Source organism: Lontra canadensis, unplaced genomic scaffold (genome assembly GCF_010015895.1).
Source record: "Lontra canadensis isolate GAN:19392208 unplaced genomic scaffold, GSC_riverotter_1.0 scaffold47, whole genome shotgun sequence".
NCBI lineage: Eukaryota > Metazoa > Chordata > Mammalia > Carnivora > Mustelidae > Lontra > Lontra canadensis.
In genome coordinates, this window is record NW_022631041.1 from 11,502,696 (window position 1) to 11,525,837 (window position 23,142).

The window sequence follows — 23,142 nt, forward strand, 5'->3', positions numbered from 1 at the left end:
TATTTATGGGGTATTTTCTTTCCATCTATTAATATGTTTTTCTACATTTCTCAATAAAACCAAGGTTTTCCCCTAAGGTGTCAATGAGTACACTATTCTTACTGTAATGAAACCAACTTTCTGATTCTATTAGGAGAACTAAAAATATTCCGACTGAACAATGAAAATCAGACACCAATGTTCTTTGCCAGAAGAGTGACAATACAACTGGACGCATGAGATTCTGAAGCACCGTATTCAACAAAGAATCAGATCTGGTCCTGATTTTAATCAGAATGCAACCGTCTCTTTGCCGCCTCCTAAACTTAGCAAAGACATACCATTCTCAGCACGCTGACCATTTTGATGGTGTGAGGTTTCACTGGGCAGCCTCACTCAGGGTGACCTCAGCCTGAGATTCTAAAGATGGAGTGTATTAAGTGCAGGTGAGTCATCAATTTAAAAAGCCATACAGAGTAACTAAAAGCCTCATTCTTTGGAAGTACAGATTCCACAGAAGGCCTTACAATGTGACAAATGGAACTCACTTTGGAAAAGAAAAGCCATCTCTAGAGAAAGAAGTGATAAATGGTTCTGTAGGATAAGCCTGTTGTGTTTGGATGCACTAGGTAATTCTATCTGAACTGATCATCACCATCCCCAATGGAGTTATGACATCCCCTGCTAAAGATGACAGAAAAGCAGAACTATGGTTCTGTGATATTTATATCTGTGATATTTACTGTATATACTGTGATATTTAAATTTTCTCTATATAGTTCAAAGACATTAAAAAATAAATCTTATGACTGCCTCATAGGGTATATAGGTATTAAAACATTCCAAGACTACTCACCAGTTACCAATAAACAATGATATGCCTAGCCCTTTCCCAGGTACAATGAGGCATATGAAAGAAGCGGAAGACACAACCACTTCTGACATCAAGTTGTTTTAGACAACAGAGGTAAGTAAGCACATAAAACACTTAGGGAACGTGTGTTTATGGGATGCTATGATTTACACTTTTACCAAACCAATGTGAGGTTTCAGGACAGGAAAAAGACAGGTGTGAGGCAGCAACTATTTAGAAAATTCTTCACAGAAGAGAGAAGCTTTCAATGGTCCCTAAAAGACATACTGTGGGAGCGGTTGGAGAAGGAATGAATTGGTAGACCCCAGAGGATTTTTAAGACAGTGAAAATATTCTATATACTATTACAACAGTGGGTAATGTCACTATATATTTTCCAAACCCATAGAACGTAGAACACCAAGAGCAAACCCTAATGTAAACTATAGACTTTGGGTGATTATGATGTGTGTATCAGTGTAGGTTCATAATTGTAACAAATGTACCACTCTGGTTGGGGGATGCTGGTAATAGGAGAGGCTATGCATGTTGGGGGGCAGGGAAGTTTATGGGACATCTCCATACCTTCCTCTTAATTTTGCTGTCATCCTAAAACTGCTCTTAAAAAATAAAGTCTCTAATAAGAAAAGAGAAAAACATATTAGTTCATGAAGGAATACAGTTTGAAACAAGGACAAATATATGTCCTGAATCTTCCCAGATTTGGCTTCTTTGACTATGTCCAAAAAACAAAACAAAACAAAACAAAACAAAACAAAAAACCACAAAAAAAAAAACAATTAACTTTTACTGAAAAGTAAAAATAAAAAAGATTTTCTAAATTCCTAGATTTTCAACAGAACGTGTTATTCTGTTTGTTTAATGTCACTTCTCAAACCACTGAAAATAGGTTTGAACACACTGAAACTGCCTGGCAAATGTTCTCCATAACCTCCAGATGCACACACCCAAAGAACACCCTTCAGTCATGTCCAACTGAAGTTTTCTGCTGATTTGACTGACATAATCTCTCTCAATCTTGACTCCCTTGGCTTCTGCATCACTCCACTCTTCTGGGATCCTCACTCCTTTTGACTGTTTTTAGTCACATGTCTTTTCTTATGTCATATTGTACACCAAGTTCAGGTGTACTTTTATTTCCATCAAATACTTCTCCCCTGAAGCAAGGCTATTTACTGATGAATATAACCTATGCTTTTCCACCCACTCTATGTTTGAATCTGTTTGTGTTGGTCTCTACTCATTTCTACTTGTCCAAAACCTACCAATTATTCATCATCCAATTCTTTAGTAAAGCTTTCATTCATCTCCTGAGGTTTTCATAATCTTCCCCTCCTCTGTGCTCTCATAATTTACATTGCAACTACCCTATAGAATATTCACTCCTGCATATTCTCATTTATCCCACAAGGTCAGGAGCTCTTTCTTCATCATGACTGCTGAGGTACCTAGCGTCTAAAACCAAGCTTAGTACATAGTAGGAGCTCATCAAATTTTAGCTATGAGTATTGTTATTCATCATCTTTGCATTCTTCAGAGCTCTAGCACAGTAATGTTTCTTAAATATTATAAAAATCAATTTAGATTTAATTAATTAATGCCCTCAGAATGAATGAAATTTCTTAGTAAGAAAGGAGAGCAGGTAGAGGGCTTACCTACAATAAGTGGTAGAGAGGTAAAGTGCAGAGTTGGCTTGGGACTCTCTGCTTCTCCCTCTGCCCCTCCTCCCCAATAAATGGATTAATATTTTTTAAAAAAGAGAGAGAAGAAAATGGCTAGGAACTTCAAAAGGAGAGAATAGAGGAAACTTCTAGTAATCCACAGGGCCATGTTATCTATTTCATAAGTATCTGAAATATAACATCTTCTCCCAGTCACATGGGACAAGAGTAGATTTTTCAACGTGTGGATGATCCTGTCTCTAAACCAGCCTGACAAACACCAAAGCCAAATGGAATGGTGGTACATTATCTAGCTGTGTTAGCTAGATTTCTCTGAGCCTTTTTGCACAGGTGAAAGAGAACTAACTATAAGGACAAAGGGAAAAATGATGAAAATTTTTAGAGGTTGTTTTTTCTAAAATGTATTCAAGTGGATATATCAAGTGAATTTACTATATAAAATAGCTAATTTTTTTTGCATCAAGAGAAAGAATTAATTAGTATCCTGTTTTTGAATCATTTTACAAGAATAGCCTTCTGCCAAGTTTTCTGTGTTATGGCTTTTTGATGTGAGTAGCATTTCCTTTGAACTTTTCTTGTTTTTAGTACAGCCAAATCAACTGGCTTCTTTAAAGTGCTATTTTTGGACAAATACAAGGGAAAATTAATCATGGTGCCCAAGTGATAGTCTGGGTATACTATTTCATTATTTTCAGTTTAGTCTGGGAAATAGGTAACCAGTTTTTCACCCAGAGAATAAAAAATGTTCCAATTTATTAGAAAGTTCTTGTTATTGGAAGCATCAATGACAGAAGAGTCATGATGGAAACGATTTCAGCTATTTCCATGCAAGCAAAGCTGGCCAGCCATTGTGTTAAAATGACAGGCTTGCATCAGCAAAGGTGTGGCTTGAAAGGTCTAGAAGATGTCCCTCTCTAAGACAAAGTTCACGACACCACAAGTTCTAGACAAGACTCCTTAAAATACAAAAATCCCTGAGAAGGGCAACTCCATCCCTAATACATATCCAACTAAAGTTGCACTACAAGAGTTCTCTGGGCAGGTGTTCTTGGGTGGCTCAGTTATTAAGCGTCTGCCTTCCGATCATGTCATGATCCCAGGGTCCTGGGATTGAGCCCCACGTTGGGCTCCTTGCTCAAAGTGAAGCCTGCTTCTCCCTCTTCCACTCTCCCTGTTTATGTTCCCTCTCTCACTTTGTCTCTGTCAAATAAATAAATAAAATCTTTAAAAAAAAGATTCACTGGGTGCTTGGACTGGCAAGCAAAACAGCAAATTTGCAAATTTTGCAAAGAGCCGATGCTAAGGATAAAGGTCATGCTGTTTTTAAGAAATAACACAGAGGACATGGAGATATGGACAGGAGAAGGGAGTTGGGGGAACTTAGAGGGGGAGATAAACCATGAGAGACTATGGACTCTGAAAAACAATCTGAGGGTTTTGGGGGGCTGGGGGTGGGAGGTTGGGTGAGCCTGGTGGTGAGTATTATGGAGGGCACGTATTGCATGGAGCACTGGGTGTGGTACATAAACAATGAATTCTGGAACACTGAAAAGAAATTTAAAAAATAAATTTAAAAAAAAAAGAAAAGGTCACACTGTTGTAATGTGAGCTCAACAAAATCCTGTAGATCACACAATAGATTCCAAGGGGGCAGGCAGGCCACTGGTACCAGAAAGCACACATGACTGTTTACAATGTCCAAAACCCTGGATATCGTGGTGAAGAGAATAAGAGAGATCAAAAACAAGTCTGAGAAAAGGAAAATTGACATGGAAAGCCTGAATGAACTCCCATCTCCTCTTTTTCTCCCAAGTCACTTCCAGGGTACATCTCCTACAGGGAGATTTGATCTTGGTCTATCTCCCCAATATGACAAGCCCTTTTTTCTTTGTGTCACCCTACTTCTTTTAACCAGTAGTTCCAGTCTCCCCAATGCCAAGCTGCTGCACAACTCCAGGGCACAACCCTCATAGGGTAGTGAATATGGAGCTCCCCAAAAGTGGGCAGGGCCCAGCCTATGGCCATGGGGCACCCCTGCCCTCCACCATGTTTTTCGCTATTTAAATCACACCAAACTTCAAGGCTCAGATCATATATTTCTACTGCCTGGATGTGAAACTTTCCTCAATTTCTCTAACCTAAAAAATGGTTTTGGCCCTGGATTTCACACTAGGGATCTACTTGAAAGAAATTCTCAAGATGAAGAATAAATACAAAGGTCCTGGATCTTACCCTTGAACATCCCCAAGTGTAAATACTATAATAAGAGGGACACTGAACTGAGAGACAGGGAATTTGGATCTAGAGCAAATGTTAACTAAACTGCTGTGCAACCTTGGAAAAGTCCCATAATTTATCAGAGTGTCAGTTTCACATTTGTGACAAAAAGGAGGTGGATAAGACACCTCCAAGAGGCTTGTCAGCCCCAATATTTTATATAACCTTGGAACAGAGTAAAGGGTATTTGAGTCACATACAGCCATCCTATAAAGGGAGGTAATTAATCAGTGGTCTTTGAAGGTCTGGGGGACAACTCACTAAATGTTCATAAACGTCAAGCCAAATAGCGTACAAGCCTTACCTCTCAAGGCACAGCCTTGCCTCTCTTCACAGCACTAGATCTTTACATAGAATTTTTTTTTCCCCATCTCTAGTCTGGCAAACCTGGCACACAGCTGCCACATTTTCACCAGCCCACTCAAATTTGCTTATGCCAACTCCCTCCCATGCTTAGCTACAACACACACCCTCTCACGTGAGAATGCTAAGAAAGGACAGGTTTCTGCGAACAGAACATAGATCTACAGCTCTAAATACAGGAACACTCTCACTTTAAACAGACCTAATATGACTCAATCTGCATGTGTAAGTACATACACTTATGTGGGTCCATAGAAATAAATGGGTAGATGGATGATTTGCTTTGCAAATGAATTCACCATGAAATTTCTTAAAATACCAGGTCCTTCATTTCTCTTTTCCTTCACTGCCTCCTCCACAAATATCTTACAGTTTTTACTTATTTACTGCTGCTCAGGAATATAGCTATTGTGTAAGGTAAGGTATCAAGTATTTATAAAGTTTAATGGAGAGCAAAATGCATTTCTTTGGCACCTTCTGGCTAATTTACCTAATGTTCTGGGTATGTGGCCTTATATTTTGCATGCCTTGGCTCTGAAACTGTATCTGTAACACCATGAGTATAAAAATCACATGAATCTTAAATATCTTCCAGAGTTCATCATTATATAACAGTCTTCTGCAGAAATTAAAATCTGGAGGAGCCACAGGCTTCACACAAGCCACTGTGCTTGGAGAGAAGGGAACTGATGGTCTTACTTTGTGAAAACTTCCACAATAACTGCTGTACCTTCCACTCAGGTTAAAATCTGTCAACTGACAGCAGCTTAAAAAGTTAGAGTAATATATTCTCCTTCCTTACACAATAAATGTTAATAGACAAAACATTAACCACCTTTCCGGGAGTGGTGAAGCTATTTCTAGTAATGGTGATACTCTGGTAAATTTCATCTTTTGCTAGGAAATGCAAATGTGATTTTTCTCAGCCCATGAATGGTAAGCCCAATCATGTTTATTTGTTCAAAATTTGATATTTTTATGTTTTTGATTTCTCTTTTCTCCAGGGATTTCCTTATCTGTAGGCACACACAGATGAGAACAGGAACAGATTAGGCTACCCCACCCTAGTTTAGGGTAGATTGCAAATAATTGATGATAACACCACCAAAAGTTTCATCTCACACAATTTTAGCATTCCCCTTGAGGTTCATGCAAGCTAAGAGCCTAATAAAAACAATAAGGAAAACATCAACTTCAGTCTTAAGTAATACTCTCCTCCAAAAAAAAAGTTATTTTTCCCCCATTTTCAGAAACATGATTGTCCAAAACTCAGAGACTCAAAAGAATCCCAACTCCCTCTTGGATCCCTAAAAACATATGCTTAATGGGGGACGTGGCTCGTGGGAGCTACAGAAAGGTGGTAAGAATAGCAGTAGAAAAAGTACACTACCAAGAATCAGGAGGCCTAAGATGAGATCTGGAGAAACCCTTAACCCTTTTGAGCCCCAGTTTCTTCCTTATAAAATATAAATAATAACACCCACATTTTTGTTGATATCAAATGAAATAATAGACTTGAAAATGCTTTTTGAAAATACTATATCTTCACAATACAATGCTCTGCTTATTTGTGTTCTCAACTCCTGTGATGTCATAGAAATTTAAAGCTGAAACTTAAGAAAAAATGAAAAAAGAGTAAGGCTGGTTTAAACAAAGCTTTCTGTATCTTTCCTTTTCTTTGTTTCTCTATCTCTTTATCTCCCTTTTACTCTATCTTCTAGAAAAAGCAAAAGTAACCATTGATCTAAACTCTGTGCTCTAATAATCATGACTTTTCTACGGCTTTCAACCTAATTTAGCCTATGGCTAAATTAGATTACCTTACTGGTTACTAAGCACAGGATCCTGGGTTAGATTATTACCAAAATCATATCATGAAGAAATTTTCTGCTTCTAGAGAAGCTCGAAGTTGGAATCAGCATCTATTCTTTATTCTTCCACTCATTCAACAAATACTTATTCGGTATAAACTTGTGGCAGGGATTTAGAAATTAATACGAAAAACATAGCCCCTTTCCCCATGAAGTTCACAATCCGGTGAGGGAGACAGATTCATAGTCAGTCATTTTATAGCTTAGGAACTAGAGACAAATAGTTGATAAAATTTGACCCTACCTGCAACTCTCCCTCCATTATACTGAGGAGCTGTATAAGGTCTTCTTTGGATAACTCCAAGGATTTCTTATTTTTTCGTTCACTTTCTCCAGATGGCTTTAGGTGTCGTTTGACAGTTCCGGAGGCCATGACATCATCCTCTTTTCTATTTGATTTGTTCTTCTTTTTTGCATCTTCTGAGAGACTTTTATCATCAACATTGCTGATGATAGAGGACTTGGGGCAGGAAATATGCCCATTGGATGAATTTTCACCACCCTGGTTTCGGGATCTCATTCCCACCTACAATACATGAAAAAAAGATAAGATGTTACTACCACTGAAATTATTCATCTAACTGCTTAGAAACTTTTACCAGCTTCACAGCATCACTAATAAAGAAATACCAAAAATCAGTCCCAGTTAGTTTCCTTATAGCTTTAATGAAAGTCATTAAAATCTGCAGGAAAATGCTTTGATGGTCTTCAGGAAAAAGTGAAAATGTGATTCTGATCTGATAAACACCTCAAGCCAAATGATTAAGTTCAACACCAAAAGTTCTAAGTTGTGTTGATGGTTATGTATCTTTGATATGATGGGATAAATATGGTACTTTACCTTTGTGGCCTCTCTCCCCCAAACATTACCCAAGTCTAATCATGAGAAAAACTTCAGACAGACCCCAGTTGACAGACAGTCTACAAAATTGCTGACCAGTAATCTTAAAGCTATCAAGGTCATCAAAAACACAGAATATCTGAAAAACCATCAGAGCCAAGAGAAACCTAAGGACACATAACAACTAAATGCAATATGGCATCCTAGGTGGGATTCTGGAACAGAAAAAAAAAAGACATTATAAAGAAAAACTAAGGAAATATGAATAAAACATGGACTTTAACCAATAATAATATATCAACATTGGTTAATAAATTATAACAAATGTACCATACTAATGTAAGATATTAACTACAGAAGAAATTGGGCGTGCTATATACTGGAACACTTGGTATTATGTTTGCAATAATTCTATGAATTGAAAGCTGTTGTAAAATAAAAAAATTATTTTAAAAAATGATTCTAAATTAAATCTATCAGAAAATTCAAACATCTGACGCACCTGGGTGACTCAGTTGGCTAAGCATCTGACTTGGTTTTGGCTTAGGTCATGATCTAAGGGTCATGAGGTTGAGCCCCATGTTGGGCTCCATGCTCAATGCAGAGTCTACTTTGAGATTCTCTCCCTCTCCCTCTCCTTTTCTCTTCACTTGTGCATTCTCTCTCTCTAAAATAAATAAATAAAACATTAAAAAACAGAAAAGAAAAGAAAATTCAAACATCAAACACTGCCAGGAACAAGTTGGAAGTCACAACGTACAGAAAAATCCACATAGGGTGGAGGGGGCTTCAAATGGAGAGAGGAATAGGCAAACTCAAAAGGAAGAGGGTGTTGTTGTTTTTAGTAATGTGGGATTTTGTTTTTCCATAACCTCTTTTTCAAAATGGGACCAGGGGGTTGTTTTGTTTTGTTTTATGTCAGTCATTTACAGTAATAAGAATAAGGGCACATAGAATTGGGGAAAACAGATGAATTTCAAAATCAAAAAATTTTTTAAATATCTTGAGGTAAAATAAAGAAAAAGACAAAGCAGCGGGTGACTTGTCCCATATGGAGCACATTTTGGTCTTTCCATCATGAATGCTTTATAGATTCTCTGTCAGTCTCTCAGCAGAAGAACTTGACCAACAGGTATGTTACTAACAAACAAACTGAACTCAAAGCCTAGGACTCAAAGTGTAAGAAAGAGAGCTCTAATACCCTGGGGGCTGTACTACAAAATTTGCCTAAACTCTTAAATATAGTAGCTTAGCACATGGGCTTATTTAAAACTCACAGTATAAATAGTCCTTCCTCTGAACAGCTAAGCAGCAAGATTTTCATTACTCATTCCAGATAAAATACAGAGACTTGTTTTCTGAAAGAAAATTTCCTTTATGAACTCAACCATACTTAAGAAACCAAGGAAAGCTTTTCAAAACACTAGGTTTATAATAGAAAAATACAGTGTGATGTTTCCTTTCAGATAGTGCATATTCAATTCTTCCAACAAATCTTTAAATCTACATTCATGCTCCTTTTTTGAACTGAACTCTTATAACCAAATGGACCCTTTTGTCAGTGTGTGAACTTTCTTCAGCACCCTAATTTTGAACAATATAAACTGAAGAAGTGGTCCTTAAGACTGGCACCCTATTTTCTGGTTCACATAGAGATTAGTTCTTGAAATTTTAGAGCATCTTTTGTACTTCCTTGGTGAAGACAGAATAGATGTGTCTTTGTAACAGAAGTCAGAGCACTTCAGAGCAGATCTACTACAGTTTATCACAGTTTATTTGTGGGCAGAGAGGGCTGACTTAAGACCCCAGTCCAAAAAAAAAAAAAAAAAGTGAATAGAAAGTTTTGAAGGGGAGTAAAATATACCTTTTTGGCATATTGATTATTTAAGAAATAGTAGACATAGGTGAAGTTCTGAAAACTCAGTAGAAATTTCCCTTTGGTATGAAACATTAAACTTATACGGGAAATCTCCATTTGTAAGGGTGTCTCCCTCTCTGTACAGGAAGAAAAGAATGACTAAATTTCTGGAAACTCTTCTCAGCACAGAGAAGGTAAGGACTTCAGTCTTAAATCTGTACAACACTTTACTCTTACTTACTGTGCTTTTCTTGGTAACCTTCCCCAACTGACTCCCTATCTCTGACATCTTCTTTTGTCTTTAACTGAAAATGATATTAATGTGATGGCTTGAGCCATTTCTGAGAATTCCTTTCTCATGTACAGAGGAGATATACATGTTATTAAACTTCTGTTTGTTTTTCTCCTGTTAATTTGTCTTTTTGTTACAGGTGTGTCTCAGCCAAGAACCTAGAAAGGTAGAAGGAAAACTTTTTCCTCCCCAATACAATTTCAAATATAACTCTTGAATTTTACACATTATAAGTAAGACACATGGGCTTCCCAAACTGAATTGTGGCTCCCTACAATTCCATGCCTTTTTATCTGAAATAATTTTCTCATAAGATCTTAAGGCTCTTTGGGATGGTGCATCAAATACTAATTTGACAACTTCAATTTAGACCATGCATTAATAAAAATTCCAGACAATAGTAAGGTGGTAATGTTTTAAACTTAGTCATACATGGCTTTAATCATATACAATGTTTGTATTTGAGTGTAGCATGTGTTTGTGTCATATTTCCCTGGACTTCTTATATCTTTTATAGGATCTACAACATTTGGGTATTCCTACATTAGGAAAATGCCTAACTAGCTATGTTACATGCATTTATTCAACCGTATTTACAAACATACAGAAAGTGACATTTACTTAGTGCAACTCTTTTTATAGTTAGTACTTTCTAAAACATTCAGTCTGATGCATTTTTAGGTAAATTTTATTGTAGTATTAATAGCTTTTATGGAATTAATGGAATTATATTAGTTATTAGTATTGATTATAGAATTAACTGATTACAGAATTAGTCACTTTCACAGAAAAAGCATATTTTAGAATTATCTAATTATTTTATGTCACTAATCAGCTCAAAAGCTTGAGTTCCCTATTTTCTTCCATGTTATTTCACTTTGACTGATTAAAAACATCTCAAGTGCTAGACCATAATGTTAATTCTGTCTTAGCAAATATTTTTCCTCTGTGACACTGAAATTTCACATTAATTACTTTTCCTTTGACATGTGTGCATTGTTTTTAATACTTTCTTGGTGATCTAAATAGGGTCTACCAGCTTTATCTCCACAACAAAGTCAGCAATCAGCTCCTTTTCTACCTTGGCAATGTAAAAGTCCTCAGAGATCACAAACTACCCAAGAAATGTTTTTGGAAGGAAGTAGACACCTGAAAGTGAAAGACATACTTCTCAATAGTGTAATCAAGTGTGTCATCAGTAATGCTCACATTATTTATTTATTTGTTTGTTTGTTTGTTTATTTATTTATAAGGGTATTTTTTTTTTTTTAGTAATCTCTACACCCAACGTGGAACTCAAATTTTCAACCCCAAGATCAAGAGTTACATTCTCCTGCAACTGCCAGCTGGGCACTCCAATAATGTCCACTTTACACTACTTTATTTTGAAGGAAGAAAATATCAAGACAATAATGACTTTCATACATCACATTTAATGACAGCCATACTTCCTTATTCTAATAGCTCTCTCAAGAGTTTCTTTTTTTCTTAAATTTTTATTTAAATTCAATTTAATTAACATACATTATTAGTTTCAGAGCTACAACTTAGTGATCCATCAGTTGTATACAACATCCAGTGCTCACTCCATTAAGTGCCCTCCTTAACGCCCATCACCCAATTACTCCATCCCTCCACCCACTTCCCCTCCAGCAACCCTCAGTTTGTTTCCTATACTTAAGAGTCTCTTATGTTTTGCCTCCCTCTCTGATTTCATGTTATTTTATTTTTTCTGCCCCTCTCCTACGTTCACCTATTTTGTTTCTTAAATTCCACATATGAATAAATTCATACGGTATTTGTCTTTCTCTGAATGACTTATTTCGCTTAGCATAATACCTGCTAGTTCCACCCATGTCATTGCAAATGGTAAGATTTAATTATTTTGAGTAATACTCCATTGTATATCTATACCACATCTTCTTTATCCATTAATCTGCCAATGGACATCTGGGCTCTTTCCATAGTTTGGCTATTGTGGACATTGTTGTTATAAACATTAGGGTGCATGTGCCCCTTTGAATCACTATGTTTATATCCTTTGGATAAATACCTAGTAGTGTAATTGCTGGGTCATAGAATAGTTCTATTTTTAACTTTCTGAGGACCCTCCATACTGTTTTCCAGAGTGGCTGCATCACATACTGTGTCTTAAGTGTTACACAGTGTGCTAAGCATTTTACATATAGTATCTCATTTAAATTAACATTCACATTAACCTTATGAGGTAGGTGCTATTATTCTCAATTTTACAGATATGGCCACTGAGGTTGAAAGACATTAAATGTCTTTTTCCTGGATCACACAACTACTCCTAGTAAATAAAAGAGCTAGGATTTGAACCCAGGTCTGATTCCAAATACCTACTCACAATATGGCTTTCCTCTAGGTTCTTAAACACATGCAAATTGGAAGGGGTAGGGGAATATTCTGTAAGTCAGATGATTCAGAAAAGTTTACAAATGCTTACCTAATGTTTTTTACTTCATACTACAGAATTGGAGAAATCCGTTCATCTACCTCCACAGACACTCATGCAAAACTCACACAGCAATTAAAATTAAGTTGCTAAGCAAAATCCTTTTGCCAAAATCATTAACCTGCTGCAGAACTTGTAAAATGATGAATCATTTTTAAATCATCCCAAGAAGCAACATGGCTAAACATTAAGGATACAGGTTATGAAAACAGGATGTGAAGTCTGAACAGGGACCATCTGTGTTAAAAGTCCCGGAGTCGAACAATAGTACACATTTAATCAGAGCTGGCCAAATCCCATCCATTGTTTTTACAGGAGTATCAGGCAGGTAACAAAAAAGGCATCTGGTACTCTGTAGGCTTCTTAATAGTTGATTACATGGCTGCAGTGTTGGAAGATGTAGATAACAAAATTTCTGAAAGAAGCCAAAAATACCCTTGCTCTCCAGCATATACCCTTTGATGAAAGTTCTTTTCAAGAAAAAGACAAACTGAAAATTCACATCAGATTTATAATCATCCCACCTTTTTTTTTTTTTGAATCACTGTTATTTAGGGCACAAACTCCTCTTTTTAATAAGTAAATAATCCTAACATAGTTCAAGAAATAAACTTACACTTCCATTCATTGTAATTAGTCAGCAATAGTTTGCATGGAATTTGCTGACTAGGGTGTGAAAAAAAGAAATATGAAATGTTATTCCAAACCTCCCTCTTTTATCTATGGCCATCCCTCCTCTTCGGGCCCTCCCTCCCCCCACCCCACCGCATATATTGGGCAATCACCAGAGCATACCATCAGATGAATAAAATTTTAGGAATCAGAAAATGTTTATAAAGACTTTGAGCCATTTACGCTGAATGAACAAGTATTTCTAGAGCATTTGAACAAGGAAAAGGAAAAGGACAAAGAAAAAATTCTACAGCACTGAAATACTCATTCTAGTGCCCACCTTCATTAGCTCCTTGCAAATCTTAATTCTGAATTTCCCCCTTCCCTTTTCTCATTCTTACTCTCGCCTCCTTTGAGATTTATCTTTTCATGTTATGATTCAATATTGGCCAAAAGACTCCCCATCCCTACCACCAACAGAAACATTTTCTGCATAAATTAGGTTTTGGAATATTTCCTATGTTTCTCAAGTATCCAGCCTCTGCTTCTGGTTTCATTTTATCTATATACTTTTCCAAGAACCTACCTAGGGCATGGGGTGAGATGTCACAATAGTTTTATTTATATAATTTCTCTTTTTAAATGATTTATAGAATTATAAGGAAAAATTATAGTACATAGTAAAAAGGAAAGCACATGATTACAGAAAAGCCTTCTTTTTATAGTGTGGTCTGGCAGAAGGTCTGCTGCAAGTGAGGCTTCCAGAATATTAGCCTGGAACTGTCCTGGTTCTTTCTGTTGGACTTAAATGACAATACCCAAAGCACCCAAAACTAAAGACAAAAGAAAACATCTGTTCTAGTTTTATGTGAATTTCAGAATGTAAAAGAATCAAATAGTTTATTCTTCATCGATGTCAGACTATTCCCTCTGCATATCTTATTTACTTGGTGAAGTCTAATTATAAAGACCCCAACTCATAAAATGTTCAAACATTTCTCACGGGATTATCATTTCATTCTAAAGGCACAGACTGTTCATAAGTGTTCCTAGGTTCACTCTTAAATTTTCTTTATAATTTTATTTCACTTTCTTCATCCTATTTATGAAACAAGCCATGTTAAGTGATTTTTCACCGCTTATTATCCACATTCATAAAATCTTCAAAATAATATTCTACTAGGACAGATCTATCCAGACCAACTGAAAATTCTTATAAATAATTTCACAAAATGTTAGAATTCAAGAAAGGGGATTCTCTTGGAGTCATTGCAGAGATGCTGCAATCAAAAGTTTAAGAAAAGTATTATAACTGTGACAAAATAGAAAAATATTATTCTACCCTAACCCAAAACCATGGTGAAATGTTTTATAAAGTTCTGCTCCATGTTCTTCAAGGAAGATAAAAGCAGACCTGGAAAAAGTTTCTAGAAAAAAATAATGAAAGAATAAATCAGGGAACTACCATGAAATAAGAAGTCTTTTAAAATAGGATATCTGAAAAAAAAACTTAAAAAAATAGGATACCTGAGTCTAAATGAATGTACAATTTGAAGGTTTTAAAATTTTGACTGTAACATAGAGTGACCTCTCTTACCAACTGTCAGTTTACCTCTTTATACGCACTTCTAACATTTATAACAGGGTTTGGGGTTTGTTATTGTTCTTTTTACTTCTTTCATAGAAATAAGGCCACTGTCAATTGTATAAAAGAGAAAAATGTTTAACTATCTAGAAATATACTGTTTTATAAAGAAACAATGACATAATGACATAACATTTTTTTCTGGCATTTTCAACTTTAATGACTCATTTTTAAACCTCAAATACATTTTAAATATTTTTATATTTATAATACTTTATTATTATAATTCTGATGTCACTATTCTACTAGACACAGTATATAATACATAGTCATTGATTACAAAGAAAGAGTGATGCCTAAAATTTAAGTGATTAAGACAACTCTAGCTTTCTGGTTAATTTTACTTATATCCTTTCTGCCTGGGCACTACAGTTCTTTCAGACATTCTAGCAGTACCTGGCCTCTAAAAAATGTTACCATTTAGTTTAATCAAAATTGTTTAACCTTGGTTTTATCATGTGACAAAGAGAACATCTGAGGAAAATTACCAGATTCCTGCTTAGTTGGACCCAGAATTCCTTTTTGTACCTCACCACTCCTGAAAAGGTCCAGACCCAGAATTGTAGAAGAATCAGTCATTTCCCTTCCCCTAATAAACTCCTATCTGTAGCCAGAACAACGAATACCTTGGACTCTAACTCAGCAGTCTATATTTGATGAATTATTCTTAGATATTACCTCTATTCACAGTAATAATAGCTGACATTTACTAAAGAGCTCATTGTGCTCTTGACATTGGGGTAAGCATCATTTCATGAAATCTTGATACCAATCCATAAAACAAGTATTACAATTCCTCCTCTTATAAAGATAAGGAAATGAGGTTTAGAGAGATTTAGACATTTGCCCAAAATAATGTGGCCAGTGCCTGGGAAAGCCTGAGCTAGGATGCAAGCCTGTTTGGATTCTCCATGTGCAAGGAGAAATCTGAATGGGAGCTTTCCCCACCATATCAGAACTACTGCAACACAAATGAATCCACAGCGACCCTTTTATGGGACTGAAATAAGTTTAGTTTTAGGGGATAGCATCCACCAAAGAGCCTCCAATGATAATAATTAATTCAGAATCCTACTGTCTCAGCAGGTAGTTTTCTCTAATTTCTGCTTGTGTGAAACCTTCTTCTTCTAAGACCACACTCTACCTCTACCTCTCCCCTTATGATGCCTTTCTACTTCTCCGTGTTTGAGGTTTTCAACAAAGCTGAAGAGGAACACTGCAAGGGGTTGCAGTATTGATTTCTAATTTTTTAAGATTTTATTTATTCGTTTGACAGACAGAGATCACAAGCAGGCAGAGAGGTAGGCAGAGAGAGAGAGAAAGGAAGGGAAGCATGCTCCCTGCTGAGCAGAGAGCCCGACAGGGGCTGATCCCGGGACCCTGGGATCATGACCTGAGCTGAAGGCAGAGGCTTTAACCCACTGAGCCACCCAGGTGCCCCTGTTGACTTCTAATTTTTTTGAACTGAAAAAGTAACTAAGACTACAGAAACATGACAATTGTTTTATGACCGGATATGAATTGAAAAGACTTTTTAAATCAGGCAAATTAAGAAAAATTCCAGTTCACTCAGTAGCTGATTGCTTTATTAAACTAACTGTATACATTTTCTGTTAGAAAAAAAAATGTCTTTCTGTAGTAAATATTCTTAAATAATTTTGTTGCATTTTCAAGAAACGCAAAGGCAGATCACAATTGCTGGTCAGTGTCAACAATATGGGTTAATGAGAAGAAAGACATGCTATGGTTTGGATATCCTTGCTTCATGCTACCAAGGGAGGAGATGAACTACATGGATCACTCCATCTGTGTGGCGCCGATGACTTCATGTGTTCTAAGTGCTTACAGATACGTCAATTGTATTCAGTTGTCCTTTAAATGTCTTTTCTTTTCAATCTCTAGACCATTTCTTAACATAAAAGAGCAACCTAAAGTCAGTTATAATGGAGGGAGTCATGGGTTGTGTCTGTTTTTAACTCTTCCTGACTTCTGTCTTTTCTAATTATCCCTGAACACCTCTTGTCCTGGGTTAGATCAGAGCATAGGAAGCCTAAATTGAAAACAGAGCACATACACTTTATACACCAAGCAAGGAAAAATGCAAAAATTCTATGAATGCAAGAGAAGCTTTGTAATTGTCATAGATGTTTATCCAATGTTTAAAGACTCTTATCAGTCTGATACTGTATGAAGAGGCTGTGTTCTATACCAATCAATCAATCTTCATGAACTTAGTTGCTATGTGAATGCAAAGCATGGCAAAAAGAGCAAGTAGAGGGGCACCTGAGCAGCTCGGTGGGTCGAGCCTCTGCCTTCGGCACGGGTCATGATCTCAGGGTCCTGGGATAGAGCCCCGCATTGGGCTCTCTGCTCAGCAGGGAGCCTGCTTCCCCCTCTCTCTCTCTGCTTGCCTCTCTGTGTACTTGTGATCTCTCTCTGTCAAATAAATAAATAAAAATCTTAAAAAAAAAAAGAGTAAGTAGAACTTTGTGATTAGTTAATTAAGACGCATCAGGAATTTTATTTATCTAAAATGTCATGCTACCATAATACAAAAGTTTCAAACAGTGTGTGGGCAGGAAGTACATAAGAAAATTCCTTTTGGAATATTTTTTTCAAACACATAATGGCCCCAAACCACTTCTTTTTTCTCCACTGTCCAACCACGCTACCTCAGCATACCCCCAACCCTACAATGGACCTAAGGTGTCCCATGACCGCATACATCCTTAGCATTAATTTTCCTAACATGCTAAAACCTCCTGGAGATGTTTGCCATTAACCCTAAGTCCTCAAGGAAGCCATGCCCCCACTGTTAACCCCACATTCACTTAGTCTGTAACCCTGGACAAGTTACTTAACCTCTCCAACTGGTAGCTTTCCCATCTGTACAATGAGGATAATAACACCTGTTCCACCCACCCTGTATATGTGAAATCATAATGCCTGTTCTACTCTATATGTATGGGAAAATATTTACTAGCAACAGTAAGGCAGGAAGCATTCATCTGTGGCTGATTAACCACTGAGGTCATCAAACACCTCTCAACACCCCCATAGAGGTACCACCAGAGACAGACACTTTGCTTTCAACTGTGATCGTCTAGCACAGGAGTCGACAACTCTTACTGTAAAGAAGTCAATGCTAAATATTTGAGGTTTGGCAGGTCATGTGGTCTCTGCTGCATCTATTCAATTCAGCTGCAGCCACAGATAATGTCAACAGATGGGTGTGGCCAGATTTGACCCCCTGCCCCTAGCTTGCCAGCCCTGTTTCAGACTGTGTAACAATTATAATTAGTTGGTGTGTTTAAAATGGGAGAAACGGAAATGGTTTCTGCCACTGCCCACTCTCTCTCCCAGTTTATAGTAATGAGAAAAATGGCTAAAAATAAGAGAGAAGAAAAAATGAGAGAAAAGATCATGTAGTAGCTATGTCATCTGCCCACCTATCCTCTTGTTCTCTTCCAGGGAATTCGAAGGAGGGCATGAATATAAAAATGTTCCTTCACAACCTTTGAGGAATCTACGGTGGAAGAACCTGACGTGATACAATTTGAGAATAGGATTCCCACTGGCATTAGTCACGCCATGGGATCTTCAGGCAGACGATAGAGAATTAGCAGCACGTGTCTGCAAAGAGGGTAATGGAGACTGCTGCCCGCTACATATAACATGCCCAAGGGGCTGAGTGCCCAGCAAGGGTGGAAGGAATCTTGGAGAGACAGCTGGCAGGCTACTAGAAGAATTACCAAGGCAGAGGGCTTCAAAGCACACCATGGGAAGAGGGGATGAGGGGAAGAGCAGCTACACTTCAGGGAATCTACAGCACCTGTGAGAATAGGGGAGGCTTTCTAAGACAGCAGAGGAGACAGGGCACTTTCCCAGTGGCCATTGCTTTCACCAGGCTGGGAGATGACAAGAGGACATAGAGGTAAAATGGCATGTGACCCATACACTTGCAGAGAGACCTGCCCTGCATCTCTGCTGTTGCTATCTTGAAACCCTTGAAACCCTTCATTACTTTTTCAACTAGAGGCCCCACACTTTCCTTATGCACTGGGACCCCTAAATTATGTGGCCAGTCCTGACCACAGCAGGGCCATCTGTATGAGCCAGATACTGGAGTTGCTCCTGTTACTTGCACTAAGCTGGTCATGTTAGCAAACTTCCCTACCTGCCCCCCCTGCCCCCGATGAAGCACCGTGTTTGTGTGATACCCCCAAAATATGGAGGAAAAGAGCTTGAGAGGAGGGAAAGACTGAAATGGAATTCTGGTGTGTTCTAGGACTATGTATGTATGCATATGTATATTGATTTAACTGAAAAAAGGAAAAGAAAAAAAAAATCACTGGATAAAACCGAATTTACCCAGAAGTATCCAGGTTAAGTTCTCGACCTCAGGTATTGGAGCGAAGAAGTGTAAGTATAAGAGAGGTAACTAAAGAATAAAGTTGAATTCAGTCACAAAGAAAAAAAGTATTAGAATTAGGTCCCTGGGTTTTATGGGTGTCTTAACTATGAAACATAACACTGTGTACAGTGTATAAATCGTAAGTGCTATAGGACCTTCAGGAAATATATATAAATGAGTTCTCCTTTAAATCACATCACTAGTACTCCTGCTTTAGCTTTGAAAAGCAAGAAAAAGGACTCATGTGGGGACTGGAGGCAACTAGAGCTCAGGGATTTTCCAACAATGAAATTTTTGTGTAGACCCTCTGAGAGGAGATTTATGAGAAGCTTTTGGAAAGAGGGAATGATACAGGGGTTCTCTGCGCCAACGTTATCCATTGTCACTCTCTGCCCCCTCCTTTTAGTCATCTTTCCTGTCTCCCCATCTGTGTTCCTCACCTATGCCTTTCCCTGAAATTATAAAAATAAGATCCCTGTGTTCCCATTCTGGTGCACAAGGGGCCCTCCCAACCCAGATTTGCCTTAAGTGTGTCCCCAGCCCAAACATAACCTCTCACCCATCTGTTGAACTATCACTCTTCCAGAATCTCAGGGTGCAGTTAAGAAATCAACCTCTTTAAAAGTAAATTACATAGTAATGTCACTACCCTAACTCTATATTCCTCAGTCTTTATGAACCCTAGTGAATCTTTGATTGAAATTAAAACAGAAGTAGCCATTTTTAAGAGGCTAAAAGTAGGTCAAAGACAGTATTTCTTTAAATCATACCACGAGGGGCACCTGGGTGGCTCAGTAGGTTAATTGTCTGCCTTAGGCTCAGGTCATGATCCCAGGGTCCTGGGATGGAGCCCCACATCAGGTTCCTTGCTCAGGGTGGGGTCTGCTTCTCCGTCTCTCTCTCACTCCCCCTGCTTCTGTGCTCTCTCACTCTCTCTCAAATAAATAAAATCCTTTCAAAATCAATCAATCAATCAATCAATTATACCACTAGGCTGTTCAATGTAAAATAAGCCATGACTGAGGGAGACCAAGAAGACATCTTGGAACATATTTTTCCTCCTCTTCCCCTCTGAACATGCTTAATGTCCAAGTCCCTTTTCCTCCATTACTAAGTACCAATGTCTTAGTCCAATATCCCCTTTTCTGGAGAGCCAAGCTGAGCCCAGAGTTCACATACCAGTTAAATCTTGGCTCTTAAAGCCTGGGTTGGGGATGAGGAAGCCAAAAGACCAAGATTATCAGCCTGCCAGAGCTTTAGGAGCAACTACAGTTAGAGAAGCTCCCTCTGAAAGCCCAGGGCAGTGTTTCCCAAACTTCAGAGTGCTTCAGAATCACCCAGAGCACTTATCAACATGCAGATTGTTGATTCCCACCCCCAGATTTCCAAATCTATGGGTCTCGGGTGGGGCCTGAGAGTTTGCATTTCTAACAAGTTCCCAGGGGGTGAGAATGCTCTTAGTCCCAGACTATACATTGAGAACCAACCTTCTAGGACAAGGTAAGACTAAGATAGGTCCAGAAAATGGCAAAGAGGCCTCAAGATATCTACCTATTTCACCTAGAAATTCTCTGCTCTTCCCATAACTAAACTAGAAATACTTGACCTGACTGGAAAAAATATATATTATTTGTAACTATATACATTACTGGTTACATGCCTAATTACCATCCTCCAACAGGGTCCCTGTTTGAGAGTTTAGATTTGTAGGCTAAAAAGTGATGTCCTAGAGGCCAAAAACTCTTTGCAGATATGGGGTAAAAGGAACAGTTAATTAGACATTTTTTTTTTTACTATGTATTATTTATTTGTAAATTTTCATTTCTTTTTTTTAAGTTTTTCTATAAATTCCAGTTAGCTAACATATACAGTGTAGTATTAGTTTTACGGGTACTATATAGTGATTCAACACTTCCATACAACAACTGGTACTCATCATGACAAGTGCTCCTTTATCCCCTTCACCAATATCACCCATCCACCTGCCCACCTCTCCTCTGGTAACCATCAGTTTGTTCTCTATAGTTAAGAGTCTGTTTCTTTCTCTTTCCCCTTTTTCCCTCTTCTCTATCTCTCTCTTTTTCCCTTTGCTCATTTGTTTTGTTTCTTAAATTCCACATGTGAGTGGAATCATGCAGTATTTGCCTTTCCCTGTTTTCACTTAGCATAATACTCTCTAGCTCCATCCACATCACTGATCGGCACCCCAATGTTTACTGCAGCATTATCTACCATAGCCAAACTACAGAGAGAGCCCAAGTGTCCATTGACTGATGGAGGGATAAAGAAGATGTAGTATATGTATATACTACATCTTATATGTATATACTTATATGTATATACTACATCTATCTATCTATCTATCTATCTACTACATCTATACTATATATACAATGGAATATTACTCCTATCAAGAAGAATTAGACTTTTTTCAGAATATTTCACAAAATAATCTAGATACAGAGATTTTATTGAAAAAAGAAATCAGAATATCTGGCACAACTGAGCCCATTTTCCCATGTAGTTACATTTAGTTGGAGCTGAGTCATGGCTGACTCATTTAGACGAAGGACTTACTAGCTCACCACCAGTCCTTACCACTCTCCACTACCTCTTGAACATTGAGACCCAAGAATCAATTGCCATGTATTTATTACTACATTTGCACTGTGTTCTTCTTCTAGTAGAGAAATTCTTCTCTGTAACTACGGATAAAAACAAAAGCTACATCAAGAAAGCTTCCTATTTTAAGAAAAAAAGAGAATATTAAGTAATAATTATTCTTATGGGCTTAATATGCAAACACTCTGCCAGTTTTATTTGTTTATTATCTGCCTATCTTCTGAAACCATTTGAGTTTGGGTCCAGTCTGAACAAGCCTGGATGGCAGGGAGAAATGCATGGGGGAGGGAGCAGAGGCAAGGGACAGACTGCAGGATGGTCAAAGAAACCTCCTGCAAAGAAATTGTTCAAAAGGAAGAAGCTGTAGTCTATCATAAGTTTGATCCAAGGACAATGTCACTTTGCAATGGGAGAGGAAATAGTGTGCATAGCAGGGAATATGCTCGGCGGTGGGGGGGGGGGGTGCCTCCACAGACATGTAGTCTAAGCTAAGGCTGACAGGGAGCTACAATAAAGGCATAAACGGGAAAGAGAGATGCACCAGCGAAGGCTCTGTAAGGAGCTGGGTCCTGGCTTTGAGAAGTGGTCATGCAGGAAGCATGGAGAGGATTGGGGGAACTTCTGCATGGTCACTATTGGAACCAGTGAAAGAAGCAGAGGCACCAATAGATTTTCAAGCCCGTTCAGGTGCTGGAGGGCCAGTAGACACCCTCTGGGGACCACCTCTTAAATTAACTTGCGGAAGGTGGAGAGAAGGTTTTATCTATATTAATTTAGGAAGGAACTAAGACAAGGAAATACCTCACTGATCTCTTACTACTAAATCCTTGGTTTTCTCAGCTTGAGAACTATGCGTTATAGTTCATTCTACAAACTTTTTTGTGCACCACTATACCAAACAACAAGCACCTAAAACGATTCTGGGTGCAAGGACACAGAAAAATACAAAACAAATTCCTTCTCTCAAGAATGTCATAGTTCAAGATATTCATCTGTAAATTTTTTTGTCAGCTTAATGCATTATTTGAAAATATAATCAGTTATCCTAAACATTTGTATATTTATTTATGAAGTATGTGTTATGCTAATTTTTAATGTATTAGGCATATTATATCCAAAATAGATATAACTAACTAAATATTAATAAACATTATAAATAAATATAATGGATATTAATATCCTAATGACTTCTCATGTGAAAAATGGTCTACAAAATAGATACTTAAACAGATTTTTAAAATAAAAGACATCTCGGGGCGCCTGGGTGGCTCAGTGGGTTAAGCCTCTCTGCCTTCAGCTCAGGTCATGATCTCAGGGTCCTGGGATCAAGTCC

At 37.6% G+C, this 23,142-nt stretch overlaps 1 protein-coding gene across 4 annotated transcripts in view; it reads right to left on the reverse strand.

Annotated features, from left to right (window-relative positions):
- Positions 1 to 23,142, reverse strand: part of FILIP1 (filamin A interacting protein 1) — a 226,713-nt gene that overhangs the window by 99,085 nt on the left and 104,486 nt on the right. For all 4 annotated transcript variants that reach the window (XM_032873171.1, XM_032873170.1, XM_032873173.1 and 1 more), the window contains one exon: positions 7,291 to 7,572. In XM_032873171.1, coding sequence (XP_032729062.1) covers positions 7,291 to 7,572 — 282 coding nt within the window. The remainder of the gene's footprint in view (positions 1 to 7,290; positions 7,573 to 23,142) is intronic.